The sequence below is a fragment of the Stegostoma tigrinum genome, chromosome 6 (assembly GCF_030684315.1).
Source record: "Stegostoma tigrinum isolate sSteTig4 chromosome 6, sSteTig4.hap1, whole genome shotgun sequence".
Classification (NCBI taxonomy): Eukaryota; Metazoa; Chordata; class Chondrichthyes; order Orectolobiformes; family Stegostomatidae; genus Stegostoma; species Stegostoma tigrinum.
The window spans coordinates 50,873,545-50,893,248 of record NC_081359.1 but is presented as its reverse complement, the minus strand read 5'-3'; the positions used below and the strand labels follow the sequence as shown (position 1 = coordinate 50,893,248).

General features: G+C 41.4%; 1 protein-coding gene across 3 annotated transcripts in view; it reads right to left on the bottom strand.

Annotated features, from left to right (window-relative positions):
• The window catches only part of LOC125453513 (NADPH oxidase 4), a 172,365-nt gene that overhangs the window by 121,179 nt on the left and 31,482 nt on the right, over window positions 1–19,704 (bottom strand). The window contains exons 3-4 of one of the 3 annotated variants that reach the window (XM_048533215.2): window positions 15,097–15,207; window positions 2,890–2,974 (exon numbers count right to left, since the gene is read on the bottom strand). In XM_048533215.2, coding sequence (XP_048389172.1) covers window positions 2,890–2,974; window positions 15,097–15,207 — 196 coding nt within the window. The remainder of the gene's footprint in view (window positions 1–2,889; window positions 2,975–15,096; window positions 15,208–19,704) is intronic. The other 2 variants (XM_048533217.2, XM_048533216.2) reach the window with 2 other exon arrangements.

Below are 19,704 nucleotides of genomic sequence, written 5' to 3'. Positions count from 1 at the left end.
TCAAGAGAGTGAATGAAAGACATTACTACCCACTAATTACTTATATACAAAAGGCAAAACTACTACTTCAGTGAAATACTCCACTTAAATCAGTCTATGAACTTTTGAATACTGAATTTGCTTAAATTGTCAGGAGTTCAAGAATGAATTATTACATTGTTCACACAAAGAACAAAAATTTGTCAACTCCAAAGTGTGGTATTTCATAATGATTCAGTAGAAGAAACTTGAAAGCAATTTATTGAAACAGAATGTGTCTCATTTCAAAAGCTGGCTTTAGGCTGAAACCTCTTCAGGCCGAGTTCTTTGGATCTTTTGAATGCAATCCCATCCTACATATGGATTTGAAGTTAGAAGAATATTTAGTTTGGGACAGGAGAGGTAGATGGGGATTGCACTATCTTCCTGTCTCCATCCCAATCAAATCTGTAGGCGAGGGCTGATGGACAATCTTCCTACCCTGCCACCAATCCTGGCTCTTAGTTTAGTGATTAATGTCCTTGAGGAACTCCTGCAGCCATGGTATTAACCTAATGGCAAGCACGGGACTGTGTGGGGAACAAACAAACCCACATCACGTAACAATCATATGATTATTAGCAGCAGGAGTAGGCTATTCGGCCCCTCGAGTCTGCTCTATCATTCAATAGCTTCATGGCTGATCTAATTGCAACCTCAAATCTGCAATCCTGCCTACCCAGATAACCTTAACAAGAATCTACCTACCTCTGCCTCAAAACAATTCAAAGATTCTGTTTCCACCACCTTTCCAGGAAGAGAGTTCCAAAGACTTGGAGATAAAAATTTTCTTCCCGTCTGTTATAAATGGGTAATGTATGATTTTTGAATATAGTCCAAGTTCTAGATTCTCCAGTTAGAGGAAACATCCTGTGCACATCTATACTGTCAAGACCCCTTAGAGATATCTCTTTCATTTAAGTCACCTCTTATTCTTCTAAACTCTAGAGGACACAGGTCTGTCCTGTCCAATCTTTCTGCAGCAGGTAACCTCCCCATTTTAGGAATTAGACTAGTAAACATATTCTGAACTAACTTTAAACACATTTATATCCTTCCTTAAATAAGGTTACAAATACTATGTACCAAATTCCAGATGTGGTCTCAGCAATACCCTGTATAATTGAAGCATAACTTCCCTGCTTTTATTCAATTTCCCTCATAATAGTCTATCAGCTTTCCTTGTCAATCATTGTCTGCATACTAATCTTTTCCAATTCATGCACAATGACCCCAGACCCTTCATCTGAAAGCTCTGCATTCTCTCACCATATAGATAATGTGCTTCTTTTTGGCTCTTCCTAGAAAGATAGACAATGTCACATTTCCCCACGTTATACCTCATTGGCCAGATGTCACCCCATTCACTCAATATCACTATATTTTTTCATAATCTCCTTAAGGTGTCGTCATAAATTATTTCCTATCTATCCCTGTCTTGTCAGAAAATTCAACAACAATATTCACCGTTGTCTCCATGTCATTTAAGTTGTAAACAGTGAAGGCCCCAACATTAATCCCTGAGGCAGAGCACTCATAATATGTCATCAACCTGAAAACGATTCATTTATGTGTACTGTTTCCTATTAGCCAACCAATCTTCTATCCATGTCAATATGCTACCCATTATACCACAAGATTTTAGTTTTCAGAATTACTTTCGATACCTCATCAAGTGCCTGCAGTTTTCCTAGGAGGTTTACCTCATTCCATAAGACCACAGGAAACAGGAACAGCTGTAGGCTGTATGGCCCCTCAAGCCTGCTCTACCATTCAATAGGATCATGGCTGATCCAACACTGTTCATGTAAACTTTCCCAACCTTTCCCCTTAACCCTAGATTTCCCTACTGATCAAGAATCTACCTGTCTCAGCCTTAATTATACATGAGGACTCTGTTCCCACAGGTCTCTGTGGTAAGGAGTTACAAAGACTCTTGAGCCTCGGAGAAAAGAAAATCCTCCTTATCAGTATTAAATTTATGCCTCTTAATTCTAGTCCTAGACTCTCCATGTGGGACAACATCTTCTCAGCATTTACCCGGTCAAGCCTCTTAAGAATCCTGCATGTTTCAAGAAGATCATCTGTTGTTCTACAAAACTCCAGTGAGTAGAGTCCCAACCAGTTTAGTCTTTGCTCAGAAGACCATACCAGGGATCATCCTAATAAACCTTCTCTGAACTGTCTACACTGAATATGATGTCTTTCCTTAAAGAAGGGGACCAAACTGCCCATACTATTCCAAATGTGGTCTCACCAGCACCTTTTACAGTTGCAGTAAGCCAACCCTACTCATACTACAACCGTCTTGAAATAAAGAGCCAATATTCCATTATTCCTGATGCACCTGTGTTCTTCCTTTGTATATTTCATGTACAAGAACACTTACATCTACTTGTGTTGCATCTATTTGCACTTTTCTCCATTTAAATAATATTTTGTTCTTCCTTCCAAATTGAACAACTTCACATTTTCCCACATTATATTCCATTTTCTAACTTTTCACCCATGTACTTAACTTATCAATTTCTCTCTGTAAACTGTTTGTATCCCTCTCAACCTGCCTTTCCACCTATTCTTATGACATTGCAAATTTGGTTACAGTACCTTTACGTCCTTCCTCCAAGTTACTAATATATGTAATAAACAGTTGCAATCCCAGTGCTGATCCCTGTACAACCCCACTGGTCACAGGTTGTCAACCCAAATGAGAACTTCTAATCCCCACTTGCTGTTTTTTGCCCATGAATCAGCTCTCTATCCATACCAATACACAATCTTCAATATGTGGACTCAAGGGATCTGGCATTGGGAAGGGGTGCCTGCTACTCTACAATTCTCTAATACTTTGACAAGCCAGGAGTTTCTTACCTGAAAATAAACATATAGTAAAACCACACGTTACATGAAACGTTTTACTTTTATCCAATAATCTTCGTGCTTTTCTGCTCATTACCTGTGAAAATGAATTTTACAAGTCTTTACAATGACTGTATTTAGAAATGAATAAAATGACAAATGTACACTACCATAGTACAGACTGACAACTGCTACCCAAGCTGAACATTTGGATGTATATTGGACACACCCTTGCAGAGATACCTGAAAATGGGGCTGTCCACCTTACAGGTGATCATGCACGCCCAGGCCATCCCACTGCACTGCTAAGTCTGTGCAGTATTCAATGGGAGCGCAAATTCAGAGAAGGAGGCATTTGAAGGATTCCTGCCCCTATCAGAGGTAAGTTGTTACAGTGATACCTAAACGTAAACAAGGTTAAGACCGACATTGATATTTCTCTTGAATCTTTGACATTTTCCTCTGCTTTTGATGATGAGAGAATGAGGTGAGTGTGCTGCACTTGACAGCAAGGTTGCACTTGAGAGTGTAGCAATCATGGGTGATGGATATCGGTCTGAACATAAGCCTTCTTTGCATGTCTCCCAATGGTTTAGTCTGTGATGCAGGAGGTTCGTTAACCAACTCCACATGCTCTGCACAATTCTCATCAGATGAGAACAAGAATCCTCTAAATCTTCCAGATGCCAGGCTAAAACCCATCCCAACCTAATTTGCACTAAAAGGCTGTGGATAGCACAAGAAATGGCAATAATACAGAAACCTTCTCTGGAGCATACAGCAGAGGTCCACTGGATCAGTCCAGGTAAAAAAAAAGTTCAGTCTTTAGGAGAGCATGATCATGGCTTGTTCAAACCCGTGGGAGGCACTGTGAAATTCTAGAGATTCGGAAAGGATTCCTCATCAGCATCAGCAGTCATGTGCTGAACCTATGCCATCTACCATGGCAAGTTGGGTGTCAGAGGGAATTTTATCATGCATCTGTTTAGGGTGCCCACCTCCGTGTTAATGAAAGCTGTGATGTGAAGGTCATATGTCCCACCAACAATTGAGGCCATCAAGTGGGAATTAACGTTTCCTGAACAGTGTCATTTCTTTGAGACCCGTATTACACAGAACAAAGAGGTACAACATATATAGAGTTGCTTGCGAACTTCCAGTAATAGGTCCTCATTCTAAGTCAGTAACGGCCTAATTGAGGGGACCTAGCCTTGGGAAGGGAGGACTTCACTCTAAGACATACCTCTGCCCTTGCTGCTAATCCCTATTATTTTCTACTCCCCAAAATTCCACCCCACGAGCCTGCTTTTGCCATCATTCACCTCAGGATTGTGATCCAAGCATGATCCTAAGATTTGCACTGGGCAACAGCCACAATCTCTTCAGTGGCATGGCTGTTCAAGACAGCTGCTGGCCTCTGATTGGTCAGCAGCCCTTGGCAAGCTTGACTTAGCCTTCCAGGGCCTGGTGAAAGCTTGCTACGTACCTCGTGTGTAGAACGAGAGAGAAGTGGCATTGTAGAGGGCCATGTTTACTTCTTGTCTTGAGTGGGTTACCAATGGTCCCAGAGGATCCAGCTCTGAACGCTCATGGGGGGACAAGGGAGAGGTCAAGACCAGAACAGTGGTGGCATCTTGTCATGTTGAGGTCTATGAATGTCACAAGTGGAAATGCAAGAACATAGCTTCAGAGTGATCTTCATTGTCTAGGATAAATGTAACTTTACAACAACTCTTTCCTGCTTATGAAAACTTCTCGTCAGTCTGAAGGAGCTTAGAGTCATAGAGGCCTACAGATTGGAAACAGGCCCATCAGCTCAACTAGCCCATGCCGTCCAGTTTTCACCATTAAACTAGTCTCATTTGCCTGTGCTTCGTCCATATCCCTCCATACCTATCCCAGCCATGTACCAGTCTAGATGTTTTTTTAAAATGATAAAACTGTACTCGCTTCCACTGCTCCCTCCGATACCGTGTGAAAGAATTGGTCCTCTGGACTCTTTGTATCTCTTCCCTCTCACCTTAAGCATTTGCCCTCGAGCTTTAGACTCCCCTACCATAGGGAAAAGTTGTTTGCTTTATATTTTAATTCATGGCTCTCAAGATTTCATTTACCTCTATAAGGTCACCACTCAGGCTGTAGAGCGTAGGAGACTATCTAACCTCTCTTCATAATTCAAACCTTCCAGTCCAGGGAGCATTCTTCTAAATATTTTCAGCACTCTTTCTAGTTTAATAATATCCTTTCTACAGTAGGGCAACCAGAACTGCATGCAGTACTTCAAACGTGGCCTCACCAACGTCTTGCACAAGTGTTACAAGACATCCCATTTCCTACACTCACTGCTCTGATTGATGAAAGCTAGCATATTGAAAGCCTTCTTCACCACCCTGTCTACATGTTTTAAAAAAAGCTATGAATCTGCACCCTGACATTTCTTCATTCTATAACACTCCCCAAGGCCCTACCATTGACTAGGTCAGTCCTTGCATGGTTTGCCTTCCAAAAATGCAACACCTTGCATTTATCTAAATTAAACTCATCTGCCATTCCTCAGCCCACTGGCTCAGTTGAGCAACATCTCGCTGCATTCTCAGATAACCTTCTTCACTGTACAATATACCATCAATCTTGGGAGCACCTTAAACTTGCTAACCATACCTCCTAAATTCTCATCCAATTCATTTATATAAAATGAAGAAAACAAAAAGTGGACCCAGCACTGATCCCTGTGGCACACTGCTGGTCATAGGCCTGCAAAAACACTACTCTCTGGCATGACGGTAGGAGACAATCTTGTATTCGATTGGCTAGCTCCCCCTGGATACTGTGACATTTAACCTTACTCAATAACAACATGTGGTACTTTGTCAAAAGCCTTGATAGTTACATGGATGCAATCAAAGCAGTGGATGCAATGAAACACTGGATATCCTGGAATGGCCAAGAAGCTCATGGATCTTTCTGCCTGACAATCAGGGTCAGCACAATCCTCTTGAACAATACAGTGGTGATCTCCTTGAGACCCTGCACATGTCCTTTGTGGATCCCTCATAGGAACTCAATGCATCAAAAGTCAACATCAAAAGGTGACTTTCCACACAACAGACACCGAATTTTCACTAAATTCTCTGGGTTGCAGGCCAAGTTGCAGCATCACACACAGGTGTGTGTGACATCTGCACTTGACAGCGTTTCTTGGCAAGGGTGCTATAAACTCTATATAGTTACGGTAAATCTGAAAAACACTGGGACAGGGATGAGCCAGTCAACTCTGTATTCTTCTGATTTTACCAGCCAGAGGCTGATCCTGTTGCTGCTGCAATGATGCCTCTGCTACCTCTTCACTCCTGCATCTGGCCTGCTCCTTTTCTGCAAGATACTCCAGGAGGACTGGATTTGTGGCTGATGATATTCTCCTTTCATGAGGAGGAAGGTTTCCCCAGGTTCCAGGCTTTTTCAATCCACCATGACCCTCTGGCTTGCACTAAGGCTTGACCCGCCGGGATGTAACAACTTCAAATCATTTACCTCTTAGCACTTCACAAAAGGCCTAAAGGCTTTAGCTCCTCAGACCAGACCCACAGGATGCTGTCCTTCACCTCAAGGCTATCTGGACACAACAGCTTCCTCTCCCCTTTCTGTTTCAACATTATAGGCTAATGTTATAGGTTAATTTTAAATAGCGTTTATCACTGGGGTGACTACTGCTATCATTTAAAATTTGAATCCCACCATGGTTGAAGAAGGAAATGGCTTAGCAAGCCACCTAGTTGTATCAATAGGTATGAAGTCTCCACAAAGAAATGTAACCAGATAGACCCCATGGCATTGACCTAAGCACTGGAAAAGACAATGGTAGAATCAGCCCTGTCAACCCTGCAAAGTCATCATGGAAGCCAATCTCCCAAGCACAGACTCCAGCTACACTCTTCGTTGCCATGGAAAGGCTGCCAACATCAAAGACCCCTTCTACCGCAGTAATACTCTCGTTCAACCTCTTTCGTCAGGCAGAAGATACAGAAGCTTGAACACATGAGCCAACAGGTTCCTGATCAGCTTCTTCCCTGCTGTCATTAGATTGCTGACCAGACCTCTAATTTCAAATCTAATGTTGACCTCACGTTTGTGCACTTCCTGTGCATTCGTAACCTTGGATGCCTTGCTGTGTCCAAGAACCCTATGATCTGTATGTCCTTGTTTGCTATGATTTGCTTGTACCACTCACAAAATAAAGTCTTTCGCTATACTTAGGAGCATGTGATTATAATAAATCAAATCGATGGCCTTTGCAGAGTCAGTGCAGACTCAATGAGCCTTTTTCCACACACTGTTGGGATTCTATGATTCTCCTAAAATCTGGGGCCAAGTGTCAAAATTGAGACAGCTGTCTCACAAGCCAGACAAGCAACAGCCTGACACACTCATACCTTACAGACAACATCCCAGGCACTACCATGATCACCACCCTTGGATGTTTTCTGTCCCACTGAAAGGAATTGTCCTGGGAGTCCTCAACATGGACTCTGGACCTAATGAAGTATCACAGCTCCAAGTTAAACCTGGGCAAGGAAACCTCCTGCTGATTACCACATACCATCCTCCCGCAGCTGATGAATCAGTATTTCTCCATGTTGAACAACACTTGTAGGGAGTACCAAGGGTGGCAAAATGTACTCTGGGTGGGAGATTTCAATATCCACCACGAGGAGTGGCTCAGCAGCTGCAATACTGATTGAGCTAGTCAGTTGCTAAAGGACATAGCTACTAGACTGGGTCTGCGACAGGTGGGGAGGCAAAACTAGAATCAACGGTCAGCATCGGGCAAAATTTCTGCTGGTTGAAGTCATGCTTAGCACAAGGAAGAAGGAAAATCATACCTAACCTCATCCTTAACAAATCAGTAGATGCATCTACCCATGACCATGTTGTTAAAAGTTACAACTACACAGTCCTTGTGGAATTAGAGTCACACCCTCATAAATAAACTCCATCGTGTTGTGCAGCACTAATCACCATATTAAATGGGACAGACTTCCATCAGATCTAGCAACTCAAGATTGGGCATTCATCAGGCACTGCTGCCCATCAAAAGCAGCAGTGTTATACACCAGCACAATCTGCAAGCTCATGGCCTAGAATATCCCCCACCCAATCATTCCTGATCAACCCTGGTTCAACAGAAAGTGCAAGAAGGCATGCCATGAGCTAAAAAAAAATGTCAACCTGGTAAAGCTACCAAATAGAACTACTTGCATGTCAATTAGCATAAACGGCAAACAAAAGACAGAGCTAAGTGATCACAGAATCAACAGATCAGATCCAGTTCTGAACAGTAGTGGACATTTAAACAATGTACTGGAGGCGGCGGCTCCACAAATATCCCCATCCTCAATGTGAGCTAAAGAGCCCAACACATCACCACAGAAGATGGAAGCATTCATTGCAGTCTTCAGCCAAAAGTGCCAAGTGGATGATCTATCTTGGCCTCCTACAGTCTTCAACTAATTCAATTCACTCCACATGATACTGAGAAACAGATAGAGGCACTAGATACTGCATAGGCAAATCGGCTCTGACATATTTTAGCAATAGTACTGAAGATTTGTTCTTGAGAACACACTACTCTCCGAGCCAAGCTCTTCCAGTGCAGTGGTGAAACTGACATCTACCCGGCAATGAGGAAATTGCCTGGGTATCTCCTGTACACAAAAAGTAGGACAAATTCAATCCAACCAATTGCCACCCCAAATCAACTCTCAATTATCAACAAAGTGATGTAAGTTGCCATCAACAGTGCTATCAAACACCACGTGCTCAACAATACCCTGCTCATTGACGCCCAGTTTGGGATCCACCATGACCACTCAGCTCCTGAACTCACAGTCTTGATTTAAACATAGCAAATAGCACGGAACTCCACAGATGAAGAGAGGCTGCTGCCTTGATGTCAAGAGTCGTCATTTGATAGAGTGTGGCATCAAGGATTCCTAGCAAAAATGGAATCAACAGGCAGCTGGGGTCAGAATCTCCACCAGGTGGAGTCATGCCTGGCAAATTTCAAGATGGTCATGGTCAATTACCTCAGCTCCAGGATATCTCTGGGGGAAGTCCACAAGGTAGTGTCCTAGGCACAACCATCTTCAGCTGCTTCAATGACATTCCCTCCATCATAAGGTCAGAAGTGAAGATGTTCACCAATGACTGCACCATGTTCAACACCATTCATGACTCCTCAGATGCTGAAGTAGTCTATATAAACAAGATCTGGACAATATCAAAACCCTGGAATTTCCTCCCGAAGGGTATTGAGGATCAACCTACAGTATGTTCACTGCAGCAGTTCAAAATGGCAGCTCACCACCGCCTCCACAAGGCATCTACAGATGAGCAAATGCTGGCCAGCCAGCGATGTTCACATCTAAGAGTTCATAGAGGCCCTACAGTGTGGAAACAGGCTATTTGGCCCAACAAGTCCACACCACTGCTCTGCATTTCCCTTGTCCAACCCACCTAATCTAAACATCCCTGGACACTATGGGCAATTTAGCATGGTCAATTTACCTATCCTGCACATCTTTGGAGTATGGGAGGAAACCAGAGCACCTGCAGGAAACCCACGCAGACACGGGGAGAATGTGCAAACTCCACAGTCACCCGAGGGTGGAATCAAACCTGGGTCTCTGGTAATATGACGCAGCAGTGCTAACCATGGAGCCACCACACAGCCCTAAAGTAGTGAATTTAAAACAATTCTGAAAGCTTACCTTTAAGTGGCTATGAACAATTTTATTTAAAAACAAGCAAATGCTTTTGTATTGGATAATAGTGTAGAGCTGGATGAACACAGCAGGCCAGGCAGCATCAGAGGAGCAGGAAAGTTGACGTTTCAGGTCGGCACCCTTCTTCAGAAATGGGCTAAGCATCAGCAGTTCTTAATATCGCTACATGCCTTTGTAGTGCATTTTCAGTTTTTATTTTAGCCAAGTGCAAATAAACACTCAACCAAGGCAAAGGTTATTAAAGCTACTTGAAGCACAGAGTATAAGTAGGAGTCAAAGGACTGATGAAAGACATGAAAATGTCATGTCACAAATTTGATTAGGGAGATTCATCAGTTTCTAAATTGGAAATAAATGCATTTTTAGATCATGGTACAAACTTTTTAATCTATTGAGGATAATTTCCCAAGGCTCAACACAAAACACTGCTTCTACAAGCTGGAGATAACAAAATGTTGAATATCCTTTAGGGAGGGAAACTGCTATCTTTACCTGGTCTGGTCTACATGTGACTCCAGACCCACAGCAATGTGGTTGACTCTGGGCAATTAGGGATGGGCAATAAATGCGACCTGGTCAGCGACGTCCTCATCCCATTTATGAATAAAGAAAAATGTGGAGCTGGAGGAACACAGCAGGCCGGGCAACATCAGATGACCAGGGTCAGGACCCTCAAGGAAACTACCCCTAGTGCATACTATGAACTTGTTTTTCGTAGCTACCGTTTCCAATTTGAGAAACCCAATCAACAAGAAGATTTAATTTGTCGGTAATTATTGCTCTATTCTTTTTACATATTTTGGAGGTGATCTCTTCTGCTTGATTGTACAGCATTTACTGGTCTCCCTTAATTGACAGCACACCACTACCAAGTGAGAAATGTACCATGTTGCTTGTCAGAATTACAAAAGATACAGTGATAAGGGGGTGACGGGTCCCAACCCAAATTGTCAACTTTCCTTCTCCTCCGATGCTGACTGGGCTGCTGTGTTCCTCCAGCTCCACACTGTGTTATCTGACTCCAGCATCTGCAGTTCTTGCTTCTACAAGCTAGACTTTTACCAGCTAGCATGTTATTATGTATGCACGGTATCTGGCAAAGAGAAACACTGCTTAAGCCATAAGCCTACTAGTCACGTCCAAGGGAGTCGTGGAAAAATACTCAAGAGCAGGAAAAAAGAATGCCATCTGACTGTGGCTTCAAGTTTAATTATAATTGAAAATGTAAACATGCTAAGACAACATCATAGATTGAATTGTTTTTTGAACCAACTATTCCTCTTTGATTACAGAAAATTATAAATACACATCAATCTGCACTTATAATAATAAATCGTTTTACCGTCTAAATTAGAAATAGTTCCAAGAATCTCTACCTTCCTCTTGCTGGCCTCAGAAGTTGTTATACTGCCATCCTAAATAGGTCATGAGTGACATGCAACAAAAGGAGATTCAAACATTTTGAAAATAAGCCAGCTGGATCACTGAGGCATGGCTAATCTGTAAAATGAATTAAGCAGCCTCCTCACACATATATGTGCAATGTCAAAGATAGGAGCTGTATTTGATCACCTGACAAAGAGTACCAACATTCTGTCTGATTTTCTTACTCTTCACCTTAGTCAACTGTGAAGAGACTAACTTGGTCAAAAGATGTCCTGGGCTAAGGATAAAATTACCAATCACGGTCAAAAATGCATAAAATAGATAATAGCTATTCTCGGACATTTCTCCTCATTTCCAAGCCCTTGAATGTTTCAAAGTCTAGCTAGGAGGAGATCATGTAGTGACCATTGGTTTGTTTCAAACTTGCAGTCTACAGGAGCCAACAAACATAACAGAAACAAATACTGTTTTAAACCAGTATGCGTTTTGATTGTTTAAGACAAAGCTAATTTGTCTCCCAGTGAAGTGTGTACTTATCAAAAAAAAAAGTGATTTTGTTGCCAGAAAGAAAAAACGAAGAAACCTGCAATTTCCATTCTCAAATCTAAAGCTACTTAACACCCAATTGCAAATCATTTTGGCAATGGACTCCTCAGAATAAAGCAAACACTTATCAGAAGAAATCAAATAAAATTGGTGGTTTCTTACGCAATGACATAGGCTATGGTGAGATTCCTGGCAGAATTGGATGAAAAGTCTGGTGAGGAGCAAATCACTCTATCTTTTACAATTCTGACAAGCAGCATGGTACTTTTCTCACTTGGCAGTAGCGTGCTATCAATTAAGGGAGATCAATAAATGGTGTACAGTCAAAAAGTGGAGGTCACATCCAGAGTATGTAAAAAGAATACATCAACGATTACTGATAAGTTAAACTTTCCTGTTGATTGGGTTACTCAAATTGGAAACAGTGGCTATGAAAAACAAATTCATAGAATGCACTCGGAGTAGTTTCCGAGAGCAATGTGTCCTGGACCCAACCAGAGTGCACACTGTCTTCAATCTCATAGTAGGTAATGAGCCAGGTCCAGGAAAGAAAGGTAAAAGATCCCCAAGAAAGTAGTGATCGTAGAACATAGAACAGTGCAGCACAGGAACAGGTCCTGCAGTCCACCATGATTTTCTCCTTCATAACACACTGAATTTAATATTCAGCTTGACAGTTTGAAACTGGAATCAGAAACAATTGTTTTTAACTGAAATAAAGGGAATTACAATGAAATGAGGATATATTTATCTAAGGTGAACTGGGCAAACAGATTAGCCAGAATGACAGTAAGCAAGCAACTGCAGACATTGAAGGACATGGCCAATCCACCTAGCCTGCTAATCTTTGAACTATGAGAGAAAAGCCACGCGGGCAAAGAGAAAACGAGCAAACTCCAAACAGACAGTTACCCAAGACTGGAACTGAACCCAGGTCCCTGGTGCTGTGAGGCAGCAGTATGAGCCACTAGGCCACTTTGAATCATTTAAGGAAGTAATAGCACATTTGGAAATCATAACCTAATCGAGCAGAGTAAGCATGACTTCATGAAAGGGAGATTGTGTCTGACCAAATTAGTTTCTTCAAAGGGATCTGAACCAAAGTGGAGAGAGGATAACTAGTATTGTATTTGGACTTTGAGAAGGCACTCCGCAAGGCGCCTCACAAAAAAGATTAAGTTATAAAAGCCTTTGGTGTTGGAGATAGTATATTGGGATGGAAAGAGAATTGGCTGATGAGCAGGAAACCTGTGGGGATAAGGAGTTCTTTTCACGTTGTCGACTCATGACCAGCCAGATTCCATAGGGATCAGTGTTGGGAATTCAACTGTTTACAACATACATTAATGACTTGGAGTAAGAAAAGTGAATGTACTGCATGTAAATTTGCAAAAGACGCAAAAATAGGTGGAAAGGCAGGATGAGAGGGATACAAACAGTTTACCGGGAGGTATTAACAAGTTAAGTAAGTTGACAAATGGAGTTCAGATGTTCATTAGAACAAAATAGGATTTAAATGGAGAAAAGACAGAGACTGATGCAACACAAAAAGATTTGGGTTATTTATGCACGAAACACAAAGCTAGCACACAGGAGCAGCAGTTAACCAGGAAGTCTAATGGAATGCTCTTTCATCGGACTCGGTGTAAAGAAGTAGGAAAATCTTGCTGCAACTGTTGATGAGACCACATCTGGAATTGTCCCCTTATTGAAAGGAAAGATATCATTTGATCAGAGATAGTTCGGAGAAGGTTCACTAGGATGAGCCCTGGTACAGTCTTATGAACAAAGGCTACACAGGTTATGACTCTACTCACTGAAGCTTCAAAGAATATGAAGTGATTTCATTGAAACATACACAACTCTTAAGAAGCTTGACAGGTAAATGCTGAGAGGATGTTATGGGAGAGCGTAGGACAAAAGGGCATTGTCTCAGAATAAAGGGGCTCTAATTTAAGACTGAGATAAGGAAGAATTTCAAGGCGTCTTTGGAACTCCTTGTTATTTAAGGACTGGATCAATATGTTAATAGGGGAATGATAGTGGGGAAAGGCTAGGAAAACAGATGTGAAGAATGTCAGATAAGCCAGGCTTGAGGTTCCAAACAGCCTACTCCTATCCTATTTATTATGGTCTTATGGGATACAGGCTTGTTAAACACTTAAATTACTTGCCAGAGGTTGGAAACACTTCTTGCTATAGAAACTATCCAGATACTGTAGAAGTTTGGAAGATGACTACAAATATTTCCAGGGCCATCTCCTTTTGTAGTCTGAGATATGGATTATTAGACTCTGGTGATTTTTCTGCCTTTAACCCCATTTGGGGCAGCACAGTGGCTCAGTGGTTAACACTGCAGCCTCACAGCACTAGGGACCCGGGTTCGATTCCAGCCTCAGGTGAGTGCCTGTGTGGAGTTTGCACATTCTCTCCGTGTCTGCGTGGGTTTCCTCTGGGTGCTCCACTTTCCTCCCACAGTCTAAAGATGTGCAGGTAAGGTGGATTGGCCATGCTAAATTGCCCATATAGTGTTCAGGGGTGTGTGGGTTATGGGGAGATGGGTCTGGGTGGGATGCTTCAAGGGGCAGTGTGGACTTGTTGGGCCGAAGGGCCTGCTTCCATACTGTAGGGAATCTAATCTATATTAATTTCTCTAGCATCACTTTTTTTACTAATACTGATTTTTTCAATTTCCCCCTGAAAGGCCTACATTCCCTCACATTTCTGGGAAATTATTTTAGTCTTCTTTTGAGAAGACTGAACACATCGATTGGCTCTATTCTCCATGACACCTACTGGGACCCAGGATCAAGGAAGCACCCAGGCACAACTGCGTGATGGCAGGAAGGAGATCACAGGTTGCAAGGATGCCAACAAAAAGAAAAAAAGGACAGGAACGTGGCTCTAAATCCCGATGCTGGATTTTATGATCAGGCGGAGAATATGAACAAGGGATGATCCTCCATCAGTGACTTGCAAAACAAAACACACGGATTTTTGGATCATGTTCCACACGTGGCAAATCCCACGACTGCCATTGGTTAATACCTTCCAGGATCCCAACTTAACCTTCTCAAGGTTAATACCTGGTGTTAAATGGAAGTGGAGGCAAGGAGATGGTTGGACTGGGTGTTACTGCCACTCTCCTCCCTAATTAAATGTTCTCTTATGGTCTCTTGTCACAAAATGTCACCCTGGGGATGGCTCACAGAGTTATAAAGGAAAACAGACCCTTCAGCAAAACTCATCTGCATCAGCCAGACATCCCACATGGTTCCACTCTGACCACATTAAATGAGTGTGGAGAAATAGTTTCTTTACCAGAAATAGTTTCTTTAACAATCAAAAAACAGCCCAGGGTTTGGGTCATTAAGAGCAAGGAAAGTTAACAGATTAAACAATTATACAGGAAGTTTTGATTTGAAGTTGGATCTTTAAGAAATCTTCGCAAATAAGGTCACTTTTTACACTTAAGTTTTATCAACTAAAGATATCATTCACTCACCTTCTGTGATCCTCGCAGAAATGCCAGTAAAGTACGACACATGGGCAGCAGGACAAGACTGCAATTCATATTCAGGACTGAAGCAGAAGCTCTGCTAATGCATAATCCTAGCTGAACAAATAAGATAATAATCAGAAAAACTACCATAAAAAACAGACAAAATATATTGGAAAGAAATACCTTTAAAGTTCACCTTACATCTATTTTAACTCAACAGCCATTTCCCTGATTGGTATCAATTAAACAAGCTGAGTGGATGATACCATTTAATTGTGAAAAGCTTTGAACATTCTGCATCAATATCAATTTAGTTATGGCTGGCACTAAAAATTGGCATTTTCCACTATGCATGTCTGTTATCATTTGATAGTGCAGAATTTCAGTAATACTGGGTATTTTGTTGTCTTACTTTCAAAGCAGACTTTTGCAAGACTACTAATTCAAGGTAAACCAATATTTATACTGAATGATGGGACGAGTGCAACTAGACTGATCGGTAGAGATATTGCTGTGGAAAATGCATTCATTAATGCTGAACAGTTTTTTAAAAAATTGCTTTAAGTTTTAAAATCAGAAAAGTTGTGTCTGATTTTTCAGATCAATTCTCTAGCCAATGAACCAATGAATTGCTGTCATTTATTCTGAGTTGAAGCAGGCATATTGCACGTACATGCTCTGCTTTTCCAGAAAGGAGAGGGCTCTGTGCATTAACATAGGTAGTTTGCAGTCCACATAAGTGAACTGCAGTATGATCCAGAGTGACAATCCTAAATTGGTTATCATCATAATTTCTCACACACTTTCAGGATCATACAGCAAATACTGTCCAGTTCAAGAATTATATCTAGTTAGCCACTGTGTTGCGAGTTTCACAAGCACAGGTTGCTTGGATCTGGCATCTTGATGTTAGCAACAGCCAAAGGACCATGGTGTTTGATGTGATCGATCACTCTTTGGAATGTACAACCTGCATAACTGGCATCACGTCAGTACTGAAATATATATACCACATTTGTATGACAGGTAGAATATCTTTTTGGCTTGACGGCATCATCTGTTAGTGGTGAACACCACTCATGTTGCTACTACATGGTAGCAGTATAAAAACTGTTTCACTTGCTGTGCAGAGACCTTATCATTCCAAGGGAAATCAGAAGTAGACTGGACACTTATCAGGACAAGAGCTTTAGGGCCTTCCATAAGTTTGTGCAATACGCATCAAGAAGTAATCTGATCAGGGTAGCCATTATCCTTTGATGCAAAATCGAACTCAAATAGGAAGCAAAGTGAATAAATAGGTCTGGGGCAGTTATGAGGTTTCTGATAAAAGCAAATTTTATAGTGGATGGAATTGTACAAATTTCACTGTTTAACTAATGAAAATATATTTAGGTTATATGACTGTATAATGCTTCCAAGTGATTTCTCATTTAGGAACATGAGGAAATATAACTCATTTGATAGTTCCATATCAAACACGAGTTCAAGTATATTAGACATGTCAGGTAATTTTTTAACAAAATTTGTTGGATGTGGATGTCACCAGCTGGCAAGCATTTATTACTTGCTTTCAGTTGCCCTTGAGAAGATGATTATGAGCTACCTTCTTAAACCACTGCAGTGCATGTGTTGTAGCTAAACTCAACGTCATTAATGAGGGAATACTTACACACTGCAGATTCAAATATAGCAAATGCATCAGCCACATATTTGATTTTTTGTCACAAAAAATCAAATGCAATAGGTCAACACTCATGATACCATGGTCTCACTCATTGGCGCTTTGACATTCTACAGAAACAAAACCACATGTTACATCTTTCGAAATTCAGTGTGAACTCCTAAACTGAATCCCGTTCCACATTACAGGAGGAATTTATTTCTCTACTGTGCTGAGTATTGTGACTATGGGATATAACATAGATAATCTCTAATCAAGCTGTTCAGATGTGTTATTACACATCTCTGGACTAGATGGGACTTGAACACAGGTGTACCTGGCCCAAAAGGTAGCAGAAAGAGCACCACTGCACCAGCCGAGCAGAGATATAAGACAGCTTGATTCCCATTGAAGCGTTTGTAACTTGGGTGAACTGCAGATCCTCAGTGTGGATCTGTTCATTTCGTCAACAAGAAAAAAAAGTCAGTAATATTTGGCAATGAACTGAACTGAGAACCAAAACAGTTAAGTGATTTGTTCCTAACTCTTGTCTTACCAATGATTGCATAGTATCTCTCATTTTTAATTCAGTCATGGGATGTTGTTGCCACTGGCTCAACCTGCATTTATGGCCCATCCCTAATTGCTCTCAAGATGTTGGTGGTGATCTGTCTTGAACCACTAAAATTGAAGATACACGAGAGTAAAGGATAAGATTATTCAGCTATGTCACCAGAAGATATTCAAAATGCAATACACATAGACCCAGATCTTTTGCAGAGTCAGAAAAAATCCAGAGGTATTGAAAAATGTCAGGAGGAACAAATTCCAGGATTCCCACCCCCCCCCCCCCCCCCCCCCCCGCCAAATTCTCTCAGCCTCCAATTTTCACTGGCAAATTATTAGTGTGCAGGTTCATTTGCAAGATTAGGCATCTCCTACCCCTCCACAATTATCATGCAGTCCAGTCAATTTCTAGATGATTTGTGGTTCACAGCACCCAGGGGTGTCCTCAGTGTGGATTTAAGAACCATTTGAAAGGAAAGATCAGTTTTCGCCACACTCCACATGCTTCTGCCTCCAACTCAGAGCCCAATCATGCCCCCACTCATTCACATAGCACCTCATAACATCTATACCACTCAAAGCCCTTCCATGGCATTCACACAGTATAGGCTATGCGAAATAAGCCATGGTATGATTTGTACTATAGTCTGCACAGAACTGTACAGAAAATCCAACCCACATTCACAGTTTATCAATTGAAGGAATGTTGATAAAGTACAGGTTCACAAGATTCTCCTGATTTGGAGTCGTACTTTTACTCTTGTTAAAAGCATGCCACGTAACAACGTACAAATTGTGCAAATGTTAAGTACAAGTAATAAGAAGCTTAAGAGTCAACCATGCCCACAAGAGTATTGTAAAGCTATGCAACCTTCAATACAATGATAGCAGACATTAAGGCATCCCCTGTCCCTCAACTACTCCTGTCAAGTCTAGCTAAGTCAATTGTGACTTGCAGGCTATTACAGATATAGTGTTTCACTCTATTTTGTGAATAAACTGAATGCAATAGTCGGCAAAACTGTTGAGTGTCATTCTAAAGACCATAAGAACACAAGAATCATAAATAGATGCAGGTGTAGGCCATTCAGCCCCTCAGGCCTATGCCATTAAGTAAGGTCATGGCTGATCTGATTGTAACCTCAAATCCATATCCCTCCTACTTCTGATAACTGTTCGCCCCCTTTCTTCATAAGAATCTATCCACCTCTACATTAAAAATATTCAAGAAATCTGCATTCCACCACATTTTCAAGGATAGAACTCCAAAGGCTTGCAACCTAGTCAGTAGAAAAAAAATCACCTCATCAAATGGCAAGGCCTGATTTTTTTTTAAAATCAGTGACCCCTTAGCCTAGATTCTCCCATAATAGGAAACATACCCTTCACATCTACCTTGTTTAGACCCCTCAGGATTTAATCACTCCTTGTTCTTATAAACTCCAGTGAATACAAGCCTGCCCAACCTTCCTCACAAGTCACTCCTCCATTCCAGGTAAAGTAGTAAATGTTCCCTGAAATGCCACCAATATATTTACATACTTCTTTAAATAAGACCATCACTACTGCGTGCGGTACTTGAGATGTAGACTCACCAGTGACCAGTATATTTGAAAAATAACCTCCAAATGTTTGCATTCAATTCCTCACAATAGACGATGACGTCCTGTTAACTTTCTTAATTTCTCCTGTGCAATTATTACACGGGGGCACCCAGATTCCTCTATCTTGAAGTTTTATAGTCACTCACAATTTGGATAGCATCTTCCTTATTCTTCCTGTCAAAAATGGACAATTTCACACTTTCAACATCTTGTTGGACCAAGGCAATAATGAGATCAGGAACTGAAATGTGGCAACAGAAAACTGATCACCACTTTGTTGAAGATTTCAAGCGGACTAATTGAGTGGTGACTGGTCACATTTGATTTCTTATTTGTGCACAGGACACAGCAAGGCAATTTGCAACCTTAAGTAGATGCCAGTGTTGTATCTTGGAACAGCCTGTCGAGGAATAGAGCTAGTTCTGATGTTATTCAGAAACAAACAGAAATTCCTGGAAAAGCTCAGCAGGCAAAAAGAAATCAGAGTTAATATTTCGAGTCATACAGTCAGAGATATATACAGGATGGAAACAGATTCTTCTGTCCAATTTGTCTATGACAACCAGATATCCTATAATAATCTAGTCTCATTTGCTAGCATTTGGCCCATATCCCTCTGAACCCTTCCAGCTGGAAGACCATCACCTCATTTTCTGTTGGGGACTTTACAGTCCTCCAATTCAATATCAAGTTCAATTTTAGGGCTTAACCTCTTCCAAAGTCCTAGCCCCCACACCCTTACGCCAGGCCTTGTTATCACAGTGTGCCAACACACAG